Genomic DNA, 20,604 nt, shown 5'->3' on the forward strand with positions numbered 1-20,604 from the left:
GCGGAATCCTTGGCTTCCTTTATGGGCTTGTGCAGAGAAGCCGTTCCTTCTTCCATTTGCATAAACTGGGCAGAGGTAGAAGGGGTCTGCCCAGATTACTGAGAATGAATCCTAGTTTAGACAGACTATAAAGGATCAGCAGTGGAGGAAGTTCCCAATTAAAAGCACTGGAAAGAAGCAGACAGGGAGGGATGAGCAGTCAGCTGTGATGAAGGAGAGATAATGGCAGACAGTGTGTGGAAACCGAAGGATGCTTTGGTTCTTCAGTTTCTAGCAAAAGGTTAGGAGGTGAGGGGTTGAGCTAGACTTAGTCCCAAAAGACAGGAAAGTAAAGCAAAAACTATTTCCAGAACTGGGGATGAGCGAGGAGTCAAGTCCCCAAAGGACAAGGCAGAAACCTGATTACTAGAACTGGGGCCAGAGGCAGGCAGCAAGGCTGACTCTGACTGGATGTAGTACCACTGAGCCTCGACCTTGGCCCCAGTGAGTGCTGTGTGTGGAATGGGGCTGATCCTGCCCTTGACCACCACATGGAACTCAACCATAGTTTATCTATCAACTTTTCCAATCTCCCCACATCTTTGTTTTTGTATTCTTACTGTGGTTGACATGAACCATGCAAAGTTTCATAGCAGCTATTGCTACTTTCGAAAGACTCATATTTGCAGGGTAAGAGTTCGTTTAAAGGTGATGTTCAGGGTTTTCCCCTGTGCCATTAAGAAATGACACATTGTCATTTCTCAACATATTGTCAGAGCCTTGCTACAGAATATTATGTAGTGTTTAGACAAATTCAAGTTGAGTTAAGAACTATGTATATATTGCATTCTTTATTTGGTGGATTCAAATATGATTAAAATAATTTCTCTGTCAGAAATTACTGCTGTTTTTCTTCTTGGCTTTTAGTTCAGGAGATCATTAATTGCTATAGATATGTGTTTTGGGGATAATGAATTCATTTAATTTTCAGACTGGCAGACATATCAGAAACACCCTAATTTCATTATTTTATTACACCAAAAATTAAGCCAAAGAACTTTTAAAAAAAGCTTTTTTTTTTTTTGGAAAGTAGTTGTAAGTAACTACTTGATTGTCAAGCACATCTTATCTTTAGCAATTTGAGAGTTCTTCAAGAATTTCTTTGAAGTTTAGGAAAGCTTTGATTAAACAACAACAACCAAAAAAAAAAAAACTACTTAAAAGATCTGACCTTATTCACCTTTTAATATTTGGCTTACTTGTTTTTTCTTAAGCATCAAGTACAGAGAAACAGTCACGGTGGGTTAGTGATCACCTGCAGTTGACTTCAATTTGACTTCCAATCACCTAGTCTACACAGTGACCTTAACCCCCTTCTCATCACCTCCACAGCTAAGGTGTTGTAATCAGACTCTTGTGGGTTGAAGACTTAAAAATAAGAAGACAATCTGACTTTTGAATTGTGACAAACTGTGTGTGTGTGTTTTAAATTTTGAAGGCTGATCACTTTCACAAATGTTTAAACAAAACATCTTGAGAACTTACTGTTTCATTTTGAATTTTTATCTAGACTACTGGAAAGATAAATTAAAATGATCACTAGTAATTCTATCACAAAGAGTCCTACTACAATATGCCAGACAGGTATCGCTCCAGCATCTCCTCTCACCCGGGCTGTTTATCCTTTTGAGTCATATAATCACGTGTGGTAGGACATAAACCTAACTCAGATGAGCTCATCTCTAGATCAGCTCGCTCATCCTATCATTCCATAGTCTTACTCTTGAGAGCAAACATTTACCTCCATTCAGAAAAGTACCTACTCCAAAGCCACCTCTAGAAAGAGGAAGGAGTTGGGTTATGAAAGGAAATATGACCAGAAGAGAATTTCTGCAATCAGCTTCAGCAAGAAGGTATAAATATGAGAAATCCTAAGCCTGCTCACAGAATGTTCTCTCCAGATCTCTGATTTAACTGAAATCCCTTCTTCTTGGGGCTCTCTCTTGTGCTTTCTTCCCACACCAGGCCCATCTAATGGTGAAACTAGCCTTCTGTTATCACTCTGTGTAGCATCTGAATCATTACTCTCTTCTCTGCATGTTTGGCTTCTGCCAGTTGACCAACCCAGCCTTATACTTACTTATCTCTGACATCTTCTGACTCACTAGGCATCCATCTCTGTTTATTAAAGGACCTGACATCTCTCTCACAGTCTGCCCTTCCACACAAGTTCAAATGCTTTTCCAGGTAGCAGGTAGCATAAGAATCTCTTGACCTTCTGAACTTTCATGACGGACACCTCCACTCCAAACAGATGCATGCATTTTTATGGCATGTTAATGTTTTCCTTGATGTTGTCATCACCAAGAACAATTCCACCTCTGAAATCTGCAACTCAAGTAATCCTTTCTCCAAACTTCTGATTGTTAAAAGTTTTTTTCATTTCTGTACTCCCTCTATACCTGCTTTTCAGCTTCACCAGCGAGAACTCTTACCCTGTCCACTCCATTTTTAATTTATCTTTCTTCTATCTTAGTCTAGACAACATCCTATGCCACATGCCATCACTTAAACCATCGAATACTAAAGTATTTGATTCCTTTGCCTCAAGTGAGCACACCTGAATCAACCCAACTCCAGACTAAGATACTTAATAATGTGTTTTATATTTTTATTGATTTACTTATGATCTATCTCCTTTTTTACTGTAAGCTCTTTGAGAGTAGGAACTGTGTTGTGTTCACTTCTGTATCCTCAGCAACTAAAACACAGCCTGACCATAACTATCTGCTGAAGACATTAGCAATGATACTGAGGCAACCCACTCTGCCTGGTTTACTGCCAGTTCAAATTGTGGCCTCAGCTTAACCAGGACCATCAATCTGGGTTTATGCCCCATTTCTCACACTGACCCTTTCCGATCTTCATACTCTCATTTACTTTCTCTACAGCTCACTTCCAGGTGATTTTGCCTCTTAATTCATTTAGAAAACTGAAGCACCAGGATGATGCCCACTCAGCTTTGTATCATTTCCAGCCCAAATGGGTAAGTAGTCAAACCATCACTGTCTAAGATGGCACTGTCTAAGAGCAATTCTAGCATCTGGTCTCTGGATACAGCCTCTCTTATTTGCCCAAAGTCAGAGCCATCAATTTTCCCATCACCCAACCTCTTTCTCTCTGCTTTTAAGTACTTATCTTACTCTCCCTCTCAGCTGTGTTTAGCTCCAATGATCACTTTAATTTCTGACATCTTCTGTATTTGCTTTGGTGACTTTTATACTTTGCTGATTTTCCATCTGCTTCCTGATTGCACCTTCTCAGTCTCTTTTTGGAGAAGTTTCTTCTTCTCACTTTAAAATGTTGCTTATACAATGCCATTCTGGGTTCTTTTCTCCATCTCCGTTATGGAAATATCAACCATGCCATTAATATGTCAGTGACTCCACCACATGTACGACTTACTAGTAACTCAAATTTAAACTGTCTTAAAATGAACTCCTCTTCATTGGTCCCTCATATTATGCCACAAACACTTCTCTGTCCCCTGTCTCAGTGAACGGCCTCACTTCCCACAGTTTCCCAAGTCAGAAACTTAACTAACTTTTCCTCACTTCTTTTTCACCATATGAGCTTATCATTCATACGCCTGTGCCTTATGAATTCTACCTTCTATAAATACTTCCCAAATCTATCCATTTTTTTGGTCCTCAAATATTGGCAATCATAACTCTCATCTGAAATCTTTCCTTCGGTGGCTTCCCATTAATATTGACAGGAATTCCAAATACTTTAACATAAATTGCAGGATCCAGCTTCTGCTCATCTCTTTCATGGACATACAACACTTCTACTTCCTGTCCCCATCTCTCATCTTTATACACACCCTCCATGACTTAGTTCTACAGGTGTCCTTTCAGTTCCTCCACCTTGCCACGTTCTCCTTCACATTGAGGACACAGAAATGCTCTTCCCTTCTTTGGGTAAATTTTTGCCTTCACCTCACCAGGCAAGTCTGGAAATGCCAGATCCCTGATAAAAATTATTTAGATGTTCCTAGTAACATTTATTCACTTTCTGTAGACTTAGGGAGGAATTACAACTTACACTTAGCATGACCCATAAGGACCTTTGTGACCTAGTCCCATTACTTCTCCAGCACCACATCTTGTGCCTGGTGTGCCCTACTACACTCTAGCCATCACAAACCAGTGGCAGGTCCTAAACTGACCAAGCTCTAACTTCCATCCTGCATGCAACCCATACCCATGCTGTCCTGTTCTCCACAGGTCTGGCAAGCCCTGACTGTCCATCAGAACATGTGCACTACGTTTACTCTTTTTTTTTTTCTTTTATTATTCATATGTGCATACAAGGCTTGGTTCATTTCTCCCCCCTGCCCCCACCCCCTCCCTTACCACCCACTCCAGCCCCCTCCCTCTCCCCCCCACCCCCTCAATACCCAGCAGAAACTATTTTGCCCTTATCTCTAATTTTGTTGTAGAGAGAGTATAAGCAATAATAGGAAGGAACAAGGGGTTTTGCTGGTTGAGATAAGGATAGCTATACAGGGCATAGACTCACATTGATTTCCTGTGCGTGGGTGTTACCTTGGTAATGCCTTCATGTACTGCTACCATTGCTTTCATTGCCCACTCTGGTCTGGTTGGTTAGGTGCTCCTCCCTCTGAGTGCTGAGCACGCTGGTTATTTGTCATAGCACTTACCCAACCACATAGTGATTTTTTTTTAATTGGTCCATTGTACTGACCAGATTATGAGTTTCCTGAGAGAAGAGGAATCTTAGTTCATATTTCCAGTGTTTTGAAAAGTGTTCAATATTTAGAAGATGTTTAATTAATATTTCAGGGAAAAAATAAAGAGTAGATGAGTGAATAAAGCAATGAATAAATAGGAACAGAAATTATGGGGGGACATTCCAGGTTCAACTTCCCCATCAATGTCTCTCCCACTCTGAGTTAAGATTTTCACTCCTCTTAAAGCAATCAGTAGCTAATATATACCTGCTTTTAAAAATGCAAATGTCCAGGCAATTTCTACACACCTTAGCATCTCTTATCTACTTAAATTACTTTTCCTCCTAGCATAACAAAGAGCACATGACTGAAAAGATAGGAATTTTGTGTGTCTGGGAAGAACAGAAGATCTGACAATATGGGTATATTTAAAAGCTTCTTGAATTATTCTAATAAGCAGCCAGAGTTGAAAATCATGATTCTTTGGGGCTTCTCAAACTTTATTGTGCAGACCAGCCTCCTAGAGACTTTGCTAAAAGGCAGGTGCAGATTCAGTGCATCTGGATGGGAACTGAGAATCTGCATTTTTGCAAGTTCTAAGCTGATGCTAGTGCCATTGGTCAAGGGAGTTAACTTTGAACAGCAAGGATGTAGTCACCTCCTCTTGTTGCTGGTCTCTGGCTTAGTCACTTTGGGATTTAACCAGTGGTGAGAGAGAGGTTCATATCAAGGGTCTACAAGGTGAGCACAAAGAGTGACAAGGTGCTGTTGGGACATTTTGCTTTACAGGAAATACTGATTCAATACCTCACTTCTGCATGTGCTCATTTTCATCAAGTCAAAGCTTAAACTGTCACCCAGTAAGCTAAGATGGGGTACAGCAGTCAAAAGAAAGATTAATTAAAGATAACACATTTGTATCTAAAGTATACTAGATTTTCTCTCTCTCTCTTTCTGTGGGTGTCTCAACACAATCTTTAAAACCATATTACTCGTTTTTCTGATTTTCAATAAAAAGCTTTAAAGAGTACATTTGTAATTTTCATGAAATAAGATGTTAAATGAAATGTATCTCTGCACTAGACCTATGGTGCATCTTCCTGGAAAACGAGTAACATGAAATGGGCTGTCGTTAGTCTTTTGCTGTTTCTCTGTAAACTGAGACACGTTTAACTCTAATTGTGTAGATAAGGAAAATGAGATGCACAAAGCCAAATGACAAAATTAAGATCCTATACCAAACACACAGGATGTGGTCAAATCTTACATCCTTGCTCTCTGATGCCAAGGTTGCTTAGTGGAAAAAGAAGCAGTAACCTTTCAACAGATTGTGGTTTAAATATTCATAACACTTGTCTCTCTCTAAAACAAACTTTGCAAGTTAGTTCTCCTGCACATCTCGTTTATGCCCTTAGAAGCCAATCCTTGCTCACCCAACACCCAGCAGCCACTACTCTGCTTTCTATCTCTGAAGTTTTACCTATTCTAGAAATTTCATACAAATGGAATTTTATGATAGGTAGTATTTATTTTGTTTCTTGTTTATTTCACTTAATGTTTTTCTAGTTCATTCATACTGTTGCATGTGTGAGCAGTTTCTTTTTATTGCTCTGTAGTATTCCACTTTCTAGCTTACCTCTTCTTTATTTACTTATTCATAGGTATTGGGTTGTTTGCATGTATTGGCTACTGTCAATAATGGTGTAATGAAAGATCATATAAAAGGCCCTATGAGGTCACGTGGTTCCACTTCTCTTAGGTAATACCTAGGAGCCGAAATGCTGGATTGTATAGAAAGCAAAAAAAAATTGCCGAATTGCTTTTCCAAAATGATTCTTGTGTTATGAGTTGGGGTGTGTTAAAATTTACATTCCCACATCCTCATTCATACTTGGTATAGTCTCCTGCTTTTATTATAGCCTATCATGGTTCACTTTAGGTATCAACATGACTGGATTAAGTGATAATCAGACAGCTGACAAAGCAATATTTCTGATTGTGTCAGTGCAGTTATTCCTGGAAGAGATTGGCATTTGAATCCATGGATTCAGTAAGGAAGATCTCCCTCACCAATGTGTGTGGGCATCATCCAGTCCACTGAGGGCCCACAGCAAGAATGCAGATGGGCAAATTCTCTGTCTTCTGGATCTGTGACATCCATCTCCTCCTGCCCTGGACATCAGAACTCCAGGGCCTTCTGACTCTAAGAACTCACACAATCAGTTCCCGTGGTTCTCAAAATTTCAGATACAAACTGGAAATTACACCATCCCACTTTCTTGATTCTTCATCTTGCAGACAGTGTATCATGGGACATTTTAGTTTCCATAACCTTGAACCAATTCCCATAAGAAATCTCCTCTTAAATATCTATACGTCAATATACATATAGAGATACAGCCTATTGGTTCTGTTTTTTTTAGAGAATCTTGACAGATACATAGTATAAATAGTACTTCTAGTGGGTGTGGGGTGAGGATGTTTTGAACAGAGGGAATATATTCCAATTTTCAGTCAGCCAAGAGCCAGGATCAACATAAGAAACCTCCAGCACCCCTCTACTCTCCTTTTCTGAATGATCTCAAAGAATGAAAATTTTCAGGATTTAAGGGCTTGGGCAACTTTCCCCTTGTACTCTTTTAAATTTTATGTATTTTAATTTCCCTTAAATGGTAAACGAATTTTATCAACCTGTGCTGCATATGAAACAAAGCACCTTGCTACTCTGCTGCTGAGTAAGACAAGGCAGGACCCTTTTTCTACCTTGATCCTCCCAATCTCAGCCTCCCAAGCAGCTAGGATTGCCAGTGCCTGACAGCAAACACATTGTTTTTATAGCTGCAAAGCAAACCTGTGAACTCCCAACTAGCTTACTAGGCACTGTTATTTTTCCTCCTTTAAGTACTCAATTCAACATCTCTATGTTTTCCATTGCTTGACCATGTAAAAAGAAAAAAGATAGTGTTCTACTGTTTAAAATTTTCCCTGAAGATAAGGAAAATATGTTCTATATATGCGTATTTATCATATAATTGACTCCCTTTCTTGGAAATGATTTGATGGTCAGATGCTAATTTTGACTGGAGAAGTTTTAAGGGAAGCAAGTCTACACAACTGTCTTGAGAACTGTGTGGGGAAGCTGCCCAAAGCTTATTTCCACATGGCACTTAAATGAACAAAGGTGTGCTTCTGTGTGCTTCTGTGGTCTCTTCACTGAGACACTGGAACACTGCTGTGTTCCTACTGCTTTCAGGACTTTTTCAAACTTTATTCCATCAAGAAACAGACTTGCCTCCTACTCTGAATGGTTGCTGTAGGGCCACCTAGGGTTAGCCTGCAGTCCTTCCAGTGTTGGTCTACCATTTTTTTCTGTGGAAGCTTCCTGGTGTTAATGGCCAAGGAAGAGACCAGGGCCCACAGTGAGCAGAAACTCTCTACCTATCAGGAAAAGGCCAGCTAGTGCCAAAATCCTTCATCTAGGGCATCAACATGGTCTAGCCCTTGCAGAAATGACCGAACAGTGGAGATATTCATTTTATTCCAAGGACTATAAACCAAGTCATAAAAAACTAATAAATAAATTAGAACGTGAAATACATTATCTCACCATGTTAAATATATCTTTCAAGTGAACAGAATGTCCCCCTTTTCTTGTTGATAAATAAATACACATCAAAAGTTTGCTTGGTAAGTACAGAATTAAAGTAAATGAGACAGTTCTCAGATATTTTCATCCTTGTCTTAAAGCTCCCTAAGCCTGTCTCTCAAGGATGTCAGACAACTGTGCAGTGTTCAATCTGTACAACAGTACAGTTCAGTTCTCTCTTACAAACTGTATTGCTCCTTTATCTTAATTTGACCTTCTCTAGACCTGGATAGTTTAGGACACAAAGCGTTTGCTTCTTTAGTCCCTGTTATGTTTTGGATATGGTTTTTGCATTTGTCCTCCAGAGGATCATGTGTTGAAAAGTAACCTCCACTTTGAGATAATAAGAGAGTGGAAACTTAATTCAACTATGCTAGGAGGAATTCAAGTTTAAGGCCAGCCTAGGCTACATAGTGAGTTCAAGGCCAGCCTGGGCTATACACAGGAAGGACTAAGATGTAGTTCAGTGGTAGAATGCTTTCCTAACATGTGCAAGGCCTTGGGTTTGATGCCCAGCACCAGAAAAAAAGATGAATGAAGAGAAGGAGGAAGAAGAAGAGGAAGAGAGACCAGAGGACACACACACACATATGTGCTCCATATCTCATCACGGTGGCCCTGTGCCACCTCAGTACTGTGCATTCATGAAGGTGAAACATGTGGCCCCTTGATCCTCCAGAACTGTGAGCCAAATAAACTTTTCTTGTTTTTGGTGGTACTGGGATTAAAACTCAGGAATTTCTGTGCTCAGGTTTGAACTCTCCAATCCTCTAAAGTGACTATACAATTACTAGTAGGATACTCCACGTTTTTCCAACACATTTCTTTCCATCTTTCTTTTACTTTCCATTCATTCCATTCTTCTCACTTTTCTACACTATTTGCTTCTGTCCAAGATTTCCTCTAGAGGTTTCCTAATTTGTAATTGTATAAAATCTGTGGCAAAAAAAATTTTCCCAACCAGTCAGGACTGTGTGTATCTGTATGTGTAGAAACGCATGTGTGAGCGTGGGTGAAAAGAACGTCAACGTGAGGGTGTCTGGAGTTTGCCGTCTTTGTTTGTTTTCCCCAGGAAGAATAGTAACTTCAAATATAAGTGTTCTAACAGCTTGAGAACCAACAGAGCAGAATGAAGGAAATCACAGGGCTACACTACAACCTTGAAGCTATTTCTATTTCAGACATTTTTCTGCCAAGACAATGCTCTTGAGGTGTTTACCCTTGGTGTAGTTTTTAAGCTACAACTAAAAGAGACAGATTAAATATACTTTAGGGAGTTAAGACTTGCCAAACACTATTGAAAACTTTATTCCTAAATATTAAGTCAAATGCAAGGCTTCAGATTCCAAATGTCACATTGCTCCTTCAGATGGGTACAACTACAGGACCCTACCAGACCTCAGGGGCAACACAGCCTGTAGGAGTTTATAACAGTATGCATAGTAGTCAAAGAATCCAATTTCTTCAAAATTAAAATACAAGGAAAATAGGGGCTTGTGGAGTGGCTCAAGAAGTAGAATGCCTGCCTAACAAGTATTAGCCCTTGAGTTCAAACCCCAGTACTGCCACACACACACAAAAAAGCAGAAAAACAAAAAAAAGCAAAGAAGTGAAAGAGACAGGAGAGAACCTATAGATTAAGAGATTTAAGGGACATGTCAATTGCACTAAGGACAGGTCAGTATGCAATTAGAAGTTTCTCAGAAGGTGACAGGCATGAATGGTGAGAGAAACAGTGGGAGCACTGGGGGAGGGAGTAAATGGTAGCTGCGGCAACTTAGGTACATAGTAACTTTTTCAGTGACCCCAGGCATCTCCCAGCCAAGGTATCTGTGCAGTCATTTCCTTGGAGAATAAAGACATGTCTTTGTTTGTGAGAAAGGCCTGGGATGGGAAAGTACATGCTGCAAATTACTGGACTCCAAATCAGGTCTTCTTACACTCCCTACATCATGTCCGTTTGTATGGGCACCACACTAGAGACCCAGAGCAAAATACCCATCAAATAATAGCACAGAAAAGCAAAGGGCAGATATTCTGCTCATTACACTATAACCTAACACTCCAAGTATTTCCTATCACTATTTGGCAAAGTTTGGTGACTAATGGAAACCCAGATAAGAATACCCAAAGCAAAATACCATGCTCACATCTCGGGGCGCTGTTCCCAGATGCCATCTTTCTTCTCCTTGGAAAGGACAAATGTTTGTCCTATTTCTCCAGTGGATGTGACTTATGTAGCTCTTTACACTTCACTGATTTCTTTTTTGACTTAGTTTCTTCATACCTTAATTACTGATGTCTTCTTAAATTCAATCCTTGTTCTTCTTTTCTCCTTTTAGAGGCTCAAACACTCCCAAGGCTTCTGCTATCACGCCTAAGTCAAGAGATACCACATCCAAACTCCAGCTTCTTGTACCATACCTCTGCCTTCCTGCTGTCTGTCCTCACACAGATGTCACTCCTAGCTTCGACCAAACACATCCACATCTTCACTTCTCTATTTCTGTCCGGGCTGACACCACCCTCCTCAGTCCTTTAGATTTTAAAACATGACATCATTTTCAAGTCTTCTGTATCCCTTATTTTGTTAAACAAGTCATTCCATTGAGCTACTGAATTCTCCCTTCCTGTTACCTCATCACAAGATGAACTAGTCAGCACATACCTGCAGTACAGTGGCAGCACCACTTGCTTGCCTTCCCACTCTTACTGCTTCTCATCCAATCCATCCGGTCTAGCATTCCCAGAACTTCTTTCAACTTTTGTCTGATCACTGTACTGTTCAAGAAAATATCTGTTTCCCCTTAATTATCACACTAGGGCTGTGCCTGCATTGGCAAGGCTCTCTATAACATGCCCCCATCAACAAGCTTACATTTTCACTGCTTTAATTACATGTTCACATAATTCCTGCTTTTTTTTTCCCATGCTGGGGATCAAACCCAAGGCCTCACACATGTCAGACAACTACTCTACCACTCAGCTCCATTACCAGCCCCACGTGATTTGTTCTCATTGTTCTTTCTCTTTGTTTAGAATTCTTCTTCTGCACCTCCACTTCCAAATGCCAGCCTACTCCAAGGCCCTTCCCAAATCCCAGCTTCTCTACCTTTCCTTACATGGCTACATCACTCCCTACTTAATTTACACCCTTCTCATGACTTATACTTAATGACATGACAATCATTCAGTTATCGTTTTCTTTTCTCCAGCTACAAGGTGAACTCCATAAAAAAAGGGTATAGTTTTTTATCATCTTACTATATATCCCAGAGCTAAAACAGTGAATTTTTTAGAATATGCAAGTTAATTAATCTACTAAATATATTTGATTTTCTTTGACTAAAAGCCAGACACACAAATCAGTGCTGTACAATTAATGAGTATAAATATTGACAATAAAGACATGTATCTATTATCATTTGATTATTAAATGTTATACATTAATTGTGATGCTATTAAGTGTAAAAACAATTTCTTACCAGATTTTATGCAGTCTGGTGACTTGCAAATACCATCTAGAAAAAGAGAGAGGTGTATAAATATTTACAAAAAGTATTTTTAAATTGTTTTATCTTTTGTTCTTTTAAAACTTCCAATTAGCCAGGTGCCGGAGGCTCATGTCTACAACCCTAGCTACTCAGGAGGCAGAGATTAGGGGATCATGGTTCAAAGCCAACCCAGGCAAATGGTTTGTGAGACCCTATCTCAAAAAAACCCATCACACACACACAAAAAAAGGCTGGTGGCATGGCTCAAGGTGCAGACCCTGAGTTCAAACCCCAGTACCACAACAAAACAAAACAAAAAAACCTGCCAATTAAATAAGCAATTCCTTAAAGCAAGAACTAAACACTAAGTATTATATATCATTGTCAATAGTTAAAAAAAATTACAGGGGAATAAGATAGGCAAATCCTAAATTTAAAGTTTGATGATAAAGAAAAATATATTATTATAGCACCTCCATTAACTAAGTATGCCCTAGGCTGTTAATTTGAAATAACTACTTGCTTCATTCATCATTCAGTAATCATTTTTTTCCACTAAAGAACCGATCTTTACTAATCCTATTGTGAAAAATTTCCAAGACTCAAATAAGGCTACTTAAATTCCTGTGGAGCCCTTTTCGAATTTCAATGACACAACAAAAATTGACTAATGACTATTACTGAAGTTGATCACAAAACTGTGCATACTTTAATCAAATAAACTGATACATCAGAGTCCTCATAAAGTAAACATGAGTGCACTAAATATACCTGACAATTAGTAACTTTCCTCAAACTTGAAGCCAATGTACTTTAGTCTAAGTTCATTGTTTTGATGCTCTGATGTTACATTTTATAAATGAATCTTTTGTATACCCGAGTGTCTCCATCCTTGGCACACTCTTAGGTGAATGGTCAGAGCGCGGGATGAAGGTCTCATTTTCCTGCACGGGTGAATGCAGGCATGTGCGGGTAACTCACCATCATAGGTTGCGTAGAGTGCTATCATTGTCACCGCGATGACAGTCAGGAGCAGGACGAGGACCGAGAGACTGATTTCCAGTGGAGTCCATCGCTGTTTCTTCTTTGGCTTTGGAGTGTTGATATCAGTTATATCCATCTGACTTTCCGATCTTCCCATCACCTACAATCTGCCAAAAAATGTATATATAATTTTCTCAATGCTTAAAAATGTGGCTGAATAAAAGCAAAAAGTTTATTTATTTTAATTTAATGAGATAAATTTTTGTTAGAAAAATCATAATTTTGATTCTGGAAGCAAAGAATATTCAACCATATGAATATGATGACTTTCTTTCTCAACCTTTTGTTTTTTTGATAATCACTGAAGATCTCAGCAAAATTTAACAGAGTCTTGGTCAAACATTCACATGTATTATTTCAGAAGTTTATCAGCGAATAACTGCTGTACCATCATTAAGAAAGTTTTAAACTCACCTTCTCAACTTTGGACTAATGTCAAAGGTTAATGTATATGTCGTTCCAGTGGTTTCTTTTACAAGCTCAAAAATCAGTGACTAATACCTTGAGGTTTTGACTAAGCAATAATTTCAAATATGAATACACATAAAAACCAAAGAAACAAACATTTGGCTAAGCAATAATCTAAAATACATATATAGGGTAAAAATCAAAAGAAACAACACTTGAGGTGGCTTATTGTACTTAAAAAATGTACTTTTACAATTTGTAATTATTAATCCTGCTGATAGGGCTACTGAGTAAACTGGTTAGACAACATTCTGAATGGTCACTCGCTGGACCAAAAGTCAATGGTTTATACCCAAGGATGAAAGATAATAACCACATCAATAGTTTTTTGTGCAAATGAAGGAGGAAAAAACATACGCTCAAAAAAAAAAATCTTATCTTGCAGACAAGGTATCAATTGTTAAGAGATATTTTTGACTTGTATTTAAATTAATACTTCTACCAATCATAGTTGACATGTATGGACTTCTTTTCATACATGTCTTTTTCTTTTTGGTGATACTGGGGTTTGAATGCAGGGCTTCCCGCTTGGCAGGCAGGCGCTGTACCATTTGAGCCACCCCCCCAACCACCAATCATAGCCCTTAGTGGCTTCCACATACAATTCATATAATCTTTACCGGATGGATATTGCATTCTAATTCTACACTTCAGGAAATTGGTGCACAGAAAAGTCAGGCTGGCTTTGAGTTGCCCAAACCTATACAAATAGTCAATATTCTTCATAAGGAACATTTGCTCACTGTTTGAAATACAACGTTTCATTTCATCATGCAGTAAAAGCTACTTTAGATCTTACTGCAGAAATTGAGGGTGGAAAATTAAGGGGATAAAGCCTAAATATTAAATTTCACTGTTTCTTTTAGTGGCCTAGTGGTTCTTTACAGGTAATATGCCAAAGCTTAGAACAAAGAATTTCAATTTTCCTACATAACTGTACAAAAAAGAACATCTCAGACTAATAGATTAACTGTTTATGGCTCAATACAAACTAACCATAGAACTTAGATCCTAAATGAAGCAATTGCTCAGAAATGTTGTTATCCTTAAAGAACTTGGTTGAATATACACAATTTCCTGAGGGTGTATTCTGTGGAAACTGAGGCACCATACAAAATAGAAAATGACTGTATATTTGAAGCCAGTCCAGGAGATCCTGCAGATAACTAGGCATTTATTTCCCCCACAGGGCTATTTATAAGTGAAACACACTTGGACTTTCAAATGTTGGAAACAAAGTCTTTAAAGGGTGCTGTCCTCTTGATTACATGAAGCTATAAGCAAGGACAGAGTATCAAATAAAAATATTTTATTAGACAATGAAAACCGTGTCTGCTCAATGAAAGCAGAATATAATGTACCTGAATGTTGAACTGTCTTATTTAATGGTTATGTAACTCATGTTAGCTTAGTCTCACAGCCCCAGGAGTGATGGTATGGAATTGAATTGACTGTAGTTCTATTGTAACAGGGGTGGTGGTTGGGCAAAGAAAGTAACAAATTTAATACCTGGACTCCTTACAGAGAAGTAAACAAAAAGAATAATTCTCCCACTCCTCCTGGACTTGGAGACTGACCTCAAAGAAAACAGCTGAATATATTAACCACAGTTCCTTGAGAATTCCCTAAAAATTTCTCTCTCTTCTAATAATATTTCAGAAGACAATCTAGAGAAATGTTTTAGTTGAATAAAAACCCACTTTTTTTTCTTTAGCTCTAAGTAACATTTTTAGAAGTGCCAATCTCACTAGTGCCTCTGTAACATAAAACTGAAGGCAGAGGAGCCAGGGCAGCCTAGGGGCTAAAATCAAGCCACTCCGTGACCCCACCAAGCACCCTGGGTAGTAAAGGTAGTAAGCAGATGGTTCTCTTTCCCCCTTTGGCTTCCTGAGCCCTGGCTCCCCTCCTTATCCTTGAAAAGGGTGCCAAGGTAGCTGAGTTTTTAATGGTTTGCCACCTAAGGCTGCAGAAATAGTTACAGGGAAATTAAGGCAGAAACTAAAGCTGTTTCATCCTCTTAGCTACATCAAAAGAATATCATCTTTGAATCACCTGCAAACTTTTTCTCCATCGGCCCCTCTTTGCAAATGCTTTGTAAATGATTCAAAGTCTTTTTACCCCTAAAAGCACTTTTCAACAGTACTGAGCAAATCTGAAAAGCTCTAAGTTTATCCTCTCAATTAAATTTGTGATTCATTCCCAGTTAATTTCAAATGGTTCATTATTTTCTTTTAAGAAAACAAGAGTCAGCATACTGAACCTCAGGATGAACATCCTCAGTTACCTGCATATCCAAATGAACCACACCCAGCCATATTTAAGAGAGGGATGGGGGACAAGTAAGCAAGAATACAAAAATGTACATAAAGTTGATACTTATAGTTCTTTTTAAAGTAAAATATGCAAAAGGAAACCTACATACTTAAAATATTTCACCTCAACTCGAGATATGTTAAGAAGTTAAACTGAAAAATAGATACCACCATAGAAGGGAACACAATCGGGAGGTCTAACTCAAAGAGCTCTGCAAACTTCAGCTTGTATAGCCGAAGCATGAAGTGAGCATAAGCATCACTTTACCAGCTGTCCAATCCTGAAACCTGGGAGGCCAACTATTTGTCCAACGGACATGTGAGTCCCAGCAATTTCCATCTTCACAGCACACACAATATTCAACTTTTTTCTACAAGTCTCTGAGGTCCTGCATGTAATCACAGTTTGGAAACTGAGGCAGAGGAAAGAGAAACACGTTCCATATGTAGACTGTGTCTGCAGGACACAGGGAGGTGCTTAGGAGAAATCACTGCTTCTCTTCCATTGATTAGTAGGTGTTTCCCAGGCCTTTAAGTACGGAGTTCTGGACTCCTAAGTCCCTCCTCGCTGCTCGTATGTGTAGTGTAGCTATACAAAGACACTTAGCATCGAATCCAAAAAACTGCCCGCCACAAATTTTTTAAGAGCTTGAACCCAGCAAGAATTCAAGGGAGTGAGGCCACACACCCTCCTAGTCAATTTGCCAATTAGCTGCTTCCAAAAGCTGACGCTGCAGGTTAGGCACTACTTTTCAGTTTAATAAAATTGCCATCTAAACCATATATGGAGGAGGAATAGACTTGATTGAGACGCTAAAGAGAGGTATCCGGTTGCAATTGCCCTTATTTCAAACAGTATAAATAGATTGCGATCAGAGAAGTCAGGAAAGGGTCTTAAACTTCCATCTACAAAAGCACTCCCCACCACCACCACACACACACCGCCCCAACCAACGCTTGTGAGATTTAAAGCAGAAATTATATAATAGGAAATTAAGGTTCAAAGCAAGATGAAGAGGTGGGATCATGAAAAGATCTTCAGGTTAAGAAAAGTAAAAAAAAAAAAAAATCAGAAAAGTGAGCTAAATGAGAAAATCCGACAAAACGCAAAATGAAAACAAACCTGGCTTTTTAAATAAACTCAGTGTCTGTAGAGCGGAATGGCAAATTCCCAGCCCCCAAATGAACCCGGGCGCAATGTGGTAACGCTGATCTGTGACCACTCATAACTCCCGAGGCCGCGGCTGCGGGGAGCTATGGAAATGACCTGCGGGGTGGACCTGACATCACTCGCAGAGCCCTCCTCCTCCTCCAGGTCCCCTCTCGGCCTTTCCACGCCCCACTCCTCAGGTCCCGCGCGGCTCCTTCCCGGGGCACGCCTCCCGCGCCCGCGCCCGCGCCCGGTCCCGCGCGCCTCCGGCCGGCTCGGTCCCGCGGCGCCCGTCCCTCGGGCTCCCGCGCCCTTCGGACCTCGCTTCCCGGAGCCGGCCGGCCGCGCCAGGACTCACCGCGGGCTGCGGGAGAAGTTGGAGGCTGCGGAGGTGACACATCCCGGCCGATGAGCGCGCGGAGCCGGCCAGTCCGTGCGTCCCCAAGGCGCGCGCCAAGCCCACAGCCGACTCCGGGCGGTTCCGGGCGCGCCTCGGCACGGCGGGAAGGCGGCGGGGACCCCGGCATCCCTCGCCCCCCTCGCCGAGTCACTCACCGTGGTCGCGCGGCTGCTGCCGCCGGCGCTCGCTCGAGCTCCGTCGCTCGCTCATCTCCGCGCCCCGCGCCTCGCCGCTCCCGCCCCCCGCCTCGCCGCCGCAGGACCTCGACGGCAGCAGTTCCCGGGGTGACCTGAAGGTTGCTGCGAGTCCCCCAGGCCCTGTCGCCTCGTGGGACGGGGACGGTCCCCGGCCCCCCACCTCAACATTCCCAAAAGGGCTTGGCCAAACATTCCTGGAATTGCTTAGGGTCGAGGCTGGCAGGAAAACAATCCGCGCTCTCTTCGGGGTTCGCGGTGCTGCTGGAGGGTCGTCCTCTGTAGTGGACCCGCGCCACAATGCTTCTCTCCCGCACACTCACTCTTTCGCTCTGCCTCCCTGCTTTCCCTCCCTCTTCCTTCCTCTTTCTTTTTTTTTCCTTCATTTCCTCCCGATTCTTTCTTTCCTTTTCTTTTTCCCTCTCTCTCTTCTTTTCATTTCTGTTTGCTTGAGCAAGATCAGAGACGTATGATGCCAAGATCTATACTGAACCCTCCCCGACCCCACCCCCCCAACACACACCTGACTCCAGGGAATCGCTTACGTTATTACGATGGGAGCGAGAAAGCCAGCCACATAAGCTAGAGTGTCTGTTAGAACGAGCTGTAAGGTGGCTGGACCCTCGACAAATTCATACAGTCGAGAAGTCCACCATTTCATTTAAGACACTTGAGATTCTCATGAAGGGTAAAAAAAAAAAAAAAAGATCGTTTACAAAAGCTGCCTTTTGTAAAAAAGCAGACATTATTGCTAAGGAACTCAGAAGTTTAACTGCACTTTTTTAAATTCCAGGATTTTTAATTCCGTTATTCAGTGCCAAGTATCTAAGTTGCTTTAACATTTGTCCCTTTCTCATTTGAATCACAAATTACAAACACACACACACACACACACACACACACACGGGAATTCATACTGAAATACAACTGGATTTTCCTGAACTTGAAATTATCTTTTAACATCAAAATGACTTACTGCTCTAGAGGAGTTCTTTTGCATTAACAAGTTTTATGTCCTTTTAGTAGGAGAGAAAGCTAAAAGGCAAGAACAGGCAATACATGCTAATGAATAGTAAGTGGAATACGATGAAAAGACATTTCAAGGCAAAGTTAACCAGTCTTCAGGTCATGAAGTTCACATAGATGTAGCTAGTGTGGAGATGGCCAGGTCTCTGTGCTGTACTGTTTCTCTGGGCATAGTTGCAATAGGACTCAGTGCTCACAGAGATGCTAAAATATGGGTGTAGTTGCTCCCAAGAGGCACAGGCAACTTGGCTAACACCCAGGGAAGCATCTCAACTGGAATTTGACCCAGTTCATTTTGACTCAAATGCATAGTTGCTGCCATTCTTCTTTTACAGAGGACTTACCCATAGAAAAGTGATTTAATCAAATTCATTTGGTGAGAAATCTAGATCTTTGACCACTCCAGCATTTAATTTTTGTTACTTTTCAGTTAAATTACCAAAATGTCATTTCAGCTTTTCATTAATAATGGGTCAAAATGAATTAGAAAATCCTTTTTTTTTTCTCATAGCCAGTTCTGTCCCTGCATGTGGTGCTGTGAGCATTACATTTCAATACATTTCTGATTAGCATAATAACAAATTTTGGTGGAGGAGGTGGCTTGGTCACAATAATGCAAATATTTGAATACCAACTGGAAATGCAAACTAAGTTCTTATTCCTGATCTTAACCTTTCTAGTTGAACCTTTCAGGTTAGAGTATGTTTTCCAGTTTGCATCAAGGTTTTAAACTGATAAAGTTCCTTTGGAAGGTAGTGTTCTCTCAGGGTTCCAGAATACCCACCCCACCAACCTCCCCACCTGTGGTGGGGATTGAACCAAGGGCCTCAGGCTTGCTAAGCCTCCCTCCCTTCCCCAGCTACGCCTAGCTTACAGGACTGCTTTGATACAAGTAGAAAATAAGTTAGTCTGATTTGTTTCAGCTATAAACTTACAGCTGAAATCTGAAAATGTAATTGATCTCTTTTTAAAAAAATAATCATTAATGAAAACTTTTCAGACTAGTTATGAGCAAATATCTCCATTTTATTTCAGTCTTATTAAAAGAAAAATAAAGTCTGTAGGGAGACAATTCAAATGTTGCCTCTGGTAGGAGAAATTGTATAGAAATGGTGTAGGTAAAATGATAGATTTAGTTAGGTTGTACCTCAAAAGAAAAAAAAAATGTCAAAAGTTATTTTTAGATTTTGACCTTCAGTTTATATGCGACGGTATGGGTGGAGAACTTGTCTAATGTACCATAATGTCATAAAAGTTCTTTAGAAACTCACAGGTTTTTTATCAAGAATTCTGTCTTTTCCCTAAAAAAGTTATGCAAGTTTGAAATAATTTATTTTTAAATGATCTAATAAAGAGCCCCCAAGTAAGTACAATCAGAAACCCAAGCTTAACAAGGTTGTCTAGGGTCACTCAATTTGGCCAGTTATAGAAAAAAAGTTTGTAATCACGGTGCCCAGGGCATAAGGTATTAATAGGGGAGTGGGTTGATTCTGACAACATGAAAGACACAGCCTTAGAAACTGTCCCTATAAATGTTTGACTGTTTCGTTTTGTTGAGATGGGGGTTTGAACTCAGGGTTTTATACTTGGAAGGCACTCTTATTATTTGAGTGAGACCTCCAGCCTATTTTTGCTCTGGTTATTTTGGAGATGGGGTCTCGTGTACTAATTTGCCTGGAATCTTGATCTTCCCAATCTCAGCCTCCCAAGGAGCTAGGATTTCAGGTGTGAGCCACTGGTGGCAGTTTTTTTTTTTTTTTTCTTTTTTAAAGATTCTAACTGCACCACCAAGCTAGTAAGAAAGTAAAGGAAAAACCAAGAACAACCAGAAATTTAGAAAGGTGTGTGCCTAAGGCCCACAGCTGCATGGATAGATCCAGCTAGCTCAGAAGGCCTCACAAAACATAAGTGCCTTGGAGCTTCATTTGAAAAGGACTTATCTGTCCCAGGAACTTTGTACAAAGCATAGTCCAAACAAAGATTCTTACATAAAGCTAGGATCCTGAAAAGAAGCATGTGCAATGAAAAGGTAAGCTAACAAAACACAGAGCTCAAAGCCCACCTCCACCCTTTTTGTCCTCTTGTCACCACCACTTCCACTAAGGATAGAATTGTTAGGTTGTAAGTCATATGCG

At 40.3% G+C, this 20,604-nt stretch overlaps 1 protein-coding gene and 1 long non-coding RNA gene across 5 annotated transcripts in view; one reads left to right on the top strand and one right to left on the bottom strand.

The window, feature by feature from the left end:
• The window catches only part of Mme (membrane metalloendopeptidase), a 112,410-nt gene that overhangs the window by 67,753 nt on the left and 24,053 nt on the right, over window positions 1–20,604 (bottom strand). The window contains exons 1-3 of one of the 4 annotated variants that reach the window (XM_020174109.2): window positions 17,405–17,528; window positions 12,857–13,026; window positions 11,867–11,902 (exon numbers count right to left, since the gene is read on the bottom strand). In XM_020174109.2, the coding sequence (XP_020029698.1) occupies window positions 11,867–11,902; window positions 12,857–13,016 (196 nt within the window). In that variant the 5' untranslated portion in view covers window positions 13,017–13,026; window positions 17,405–17,528. Of the gene's footprint in view, window positions 1–11,866; window positions 11,903–12,856; window positions 13,027–16,822; window positions 17,009–17,404; window positions 17,529–20,604 lie in introns of those variants that run through there. The other 3 variants (XM_074073946.1, XM_074073944.1, XM_074073945.1) reach the window with 3 other exon arrangements.
• LOC141423308 (uncharacterized) lies at window positions 1,759–7,768 on the top strand. The gene is made up of 3 exons (XR_012448068.1): window positions 1,759–1,892; window positions 2,931–3,025; window positions 6,746–7,768. It is a non-coding gene; the product is annotated as an uncharacterized lncRNA (long non-coding RNA).

The sequence above is a fragment of the Castor canadensis genome, chromosome 5, assembly GCF_047511655.1.
Source record: "Castor canadensis chromosome 5, mCasCan1.hap1v2, whole genome shotgun sequence".
NCBI classification, from domain to species: Eukaryota; Metazoa; Chordata; class Mammalia; order Rodentia; family Castoridae; genus Castor; species Castor canadensis.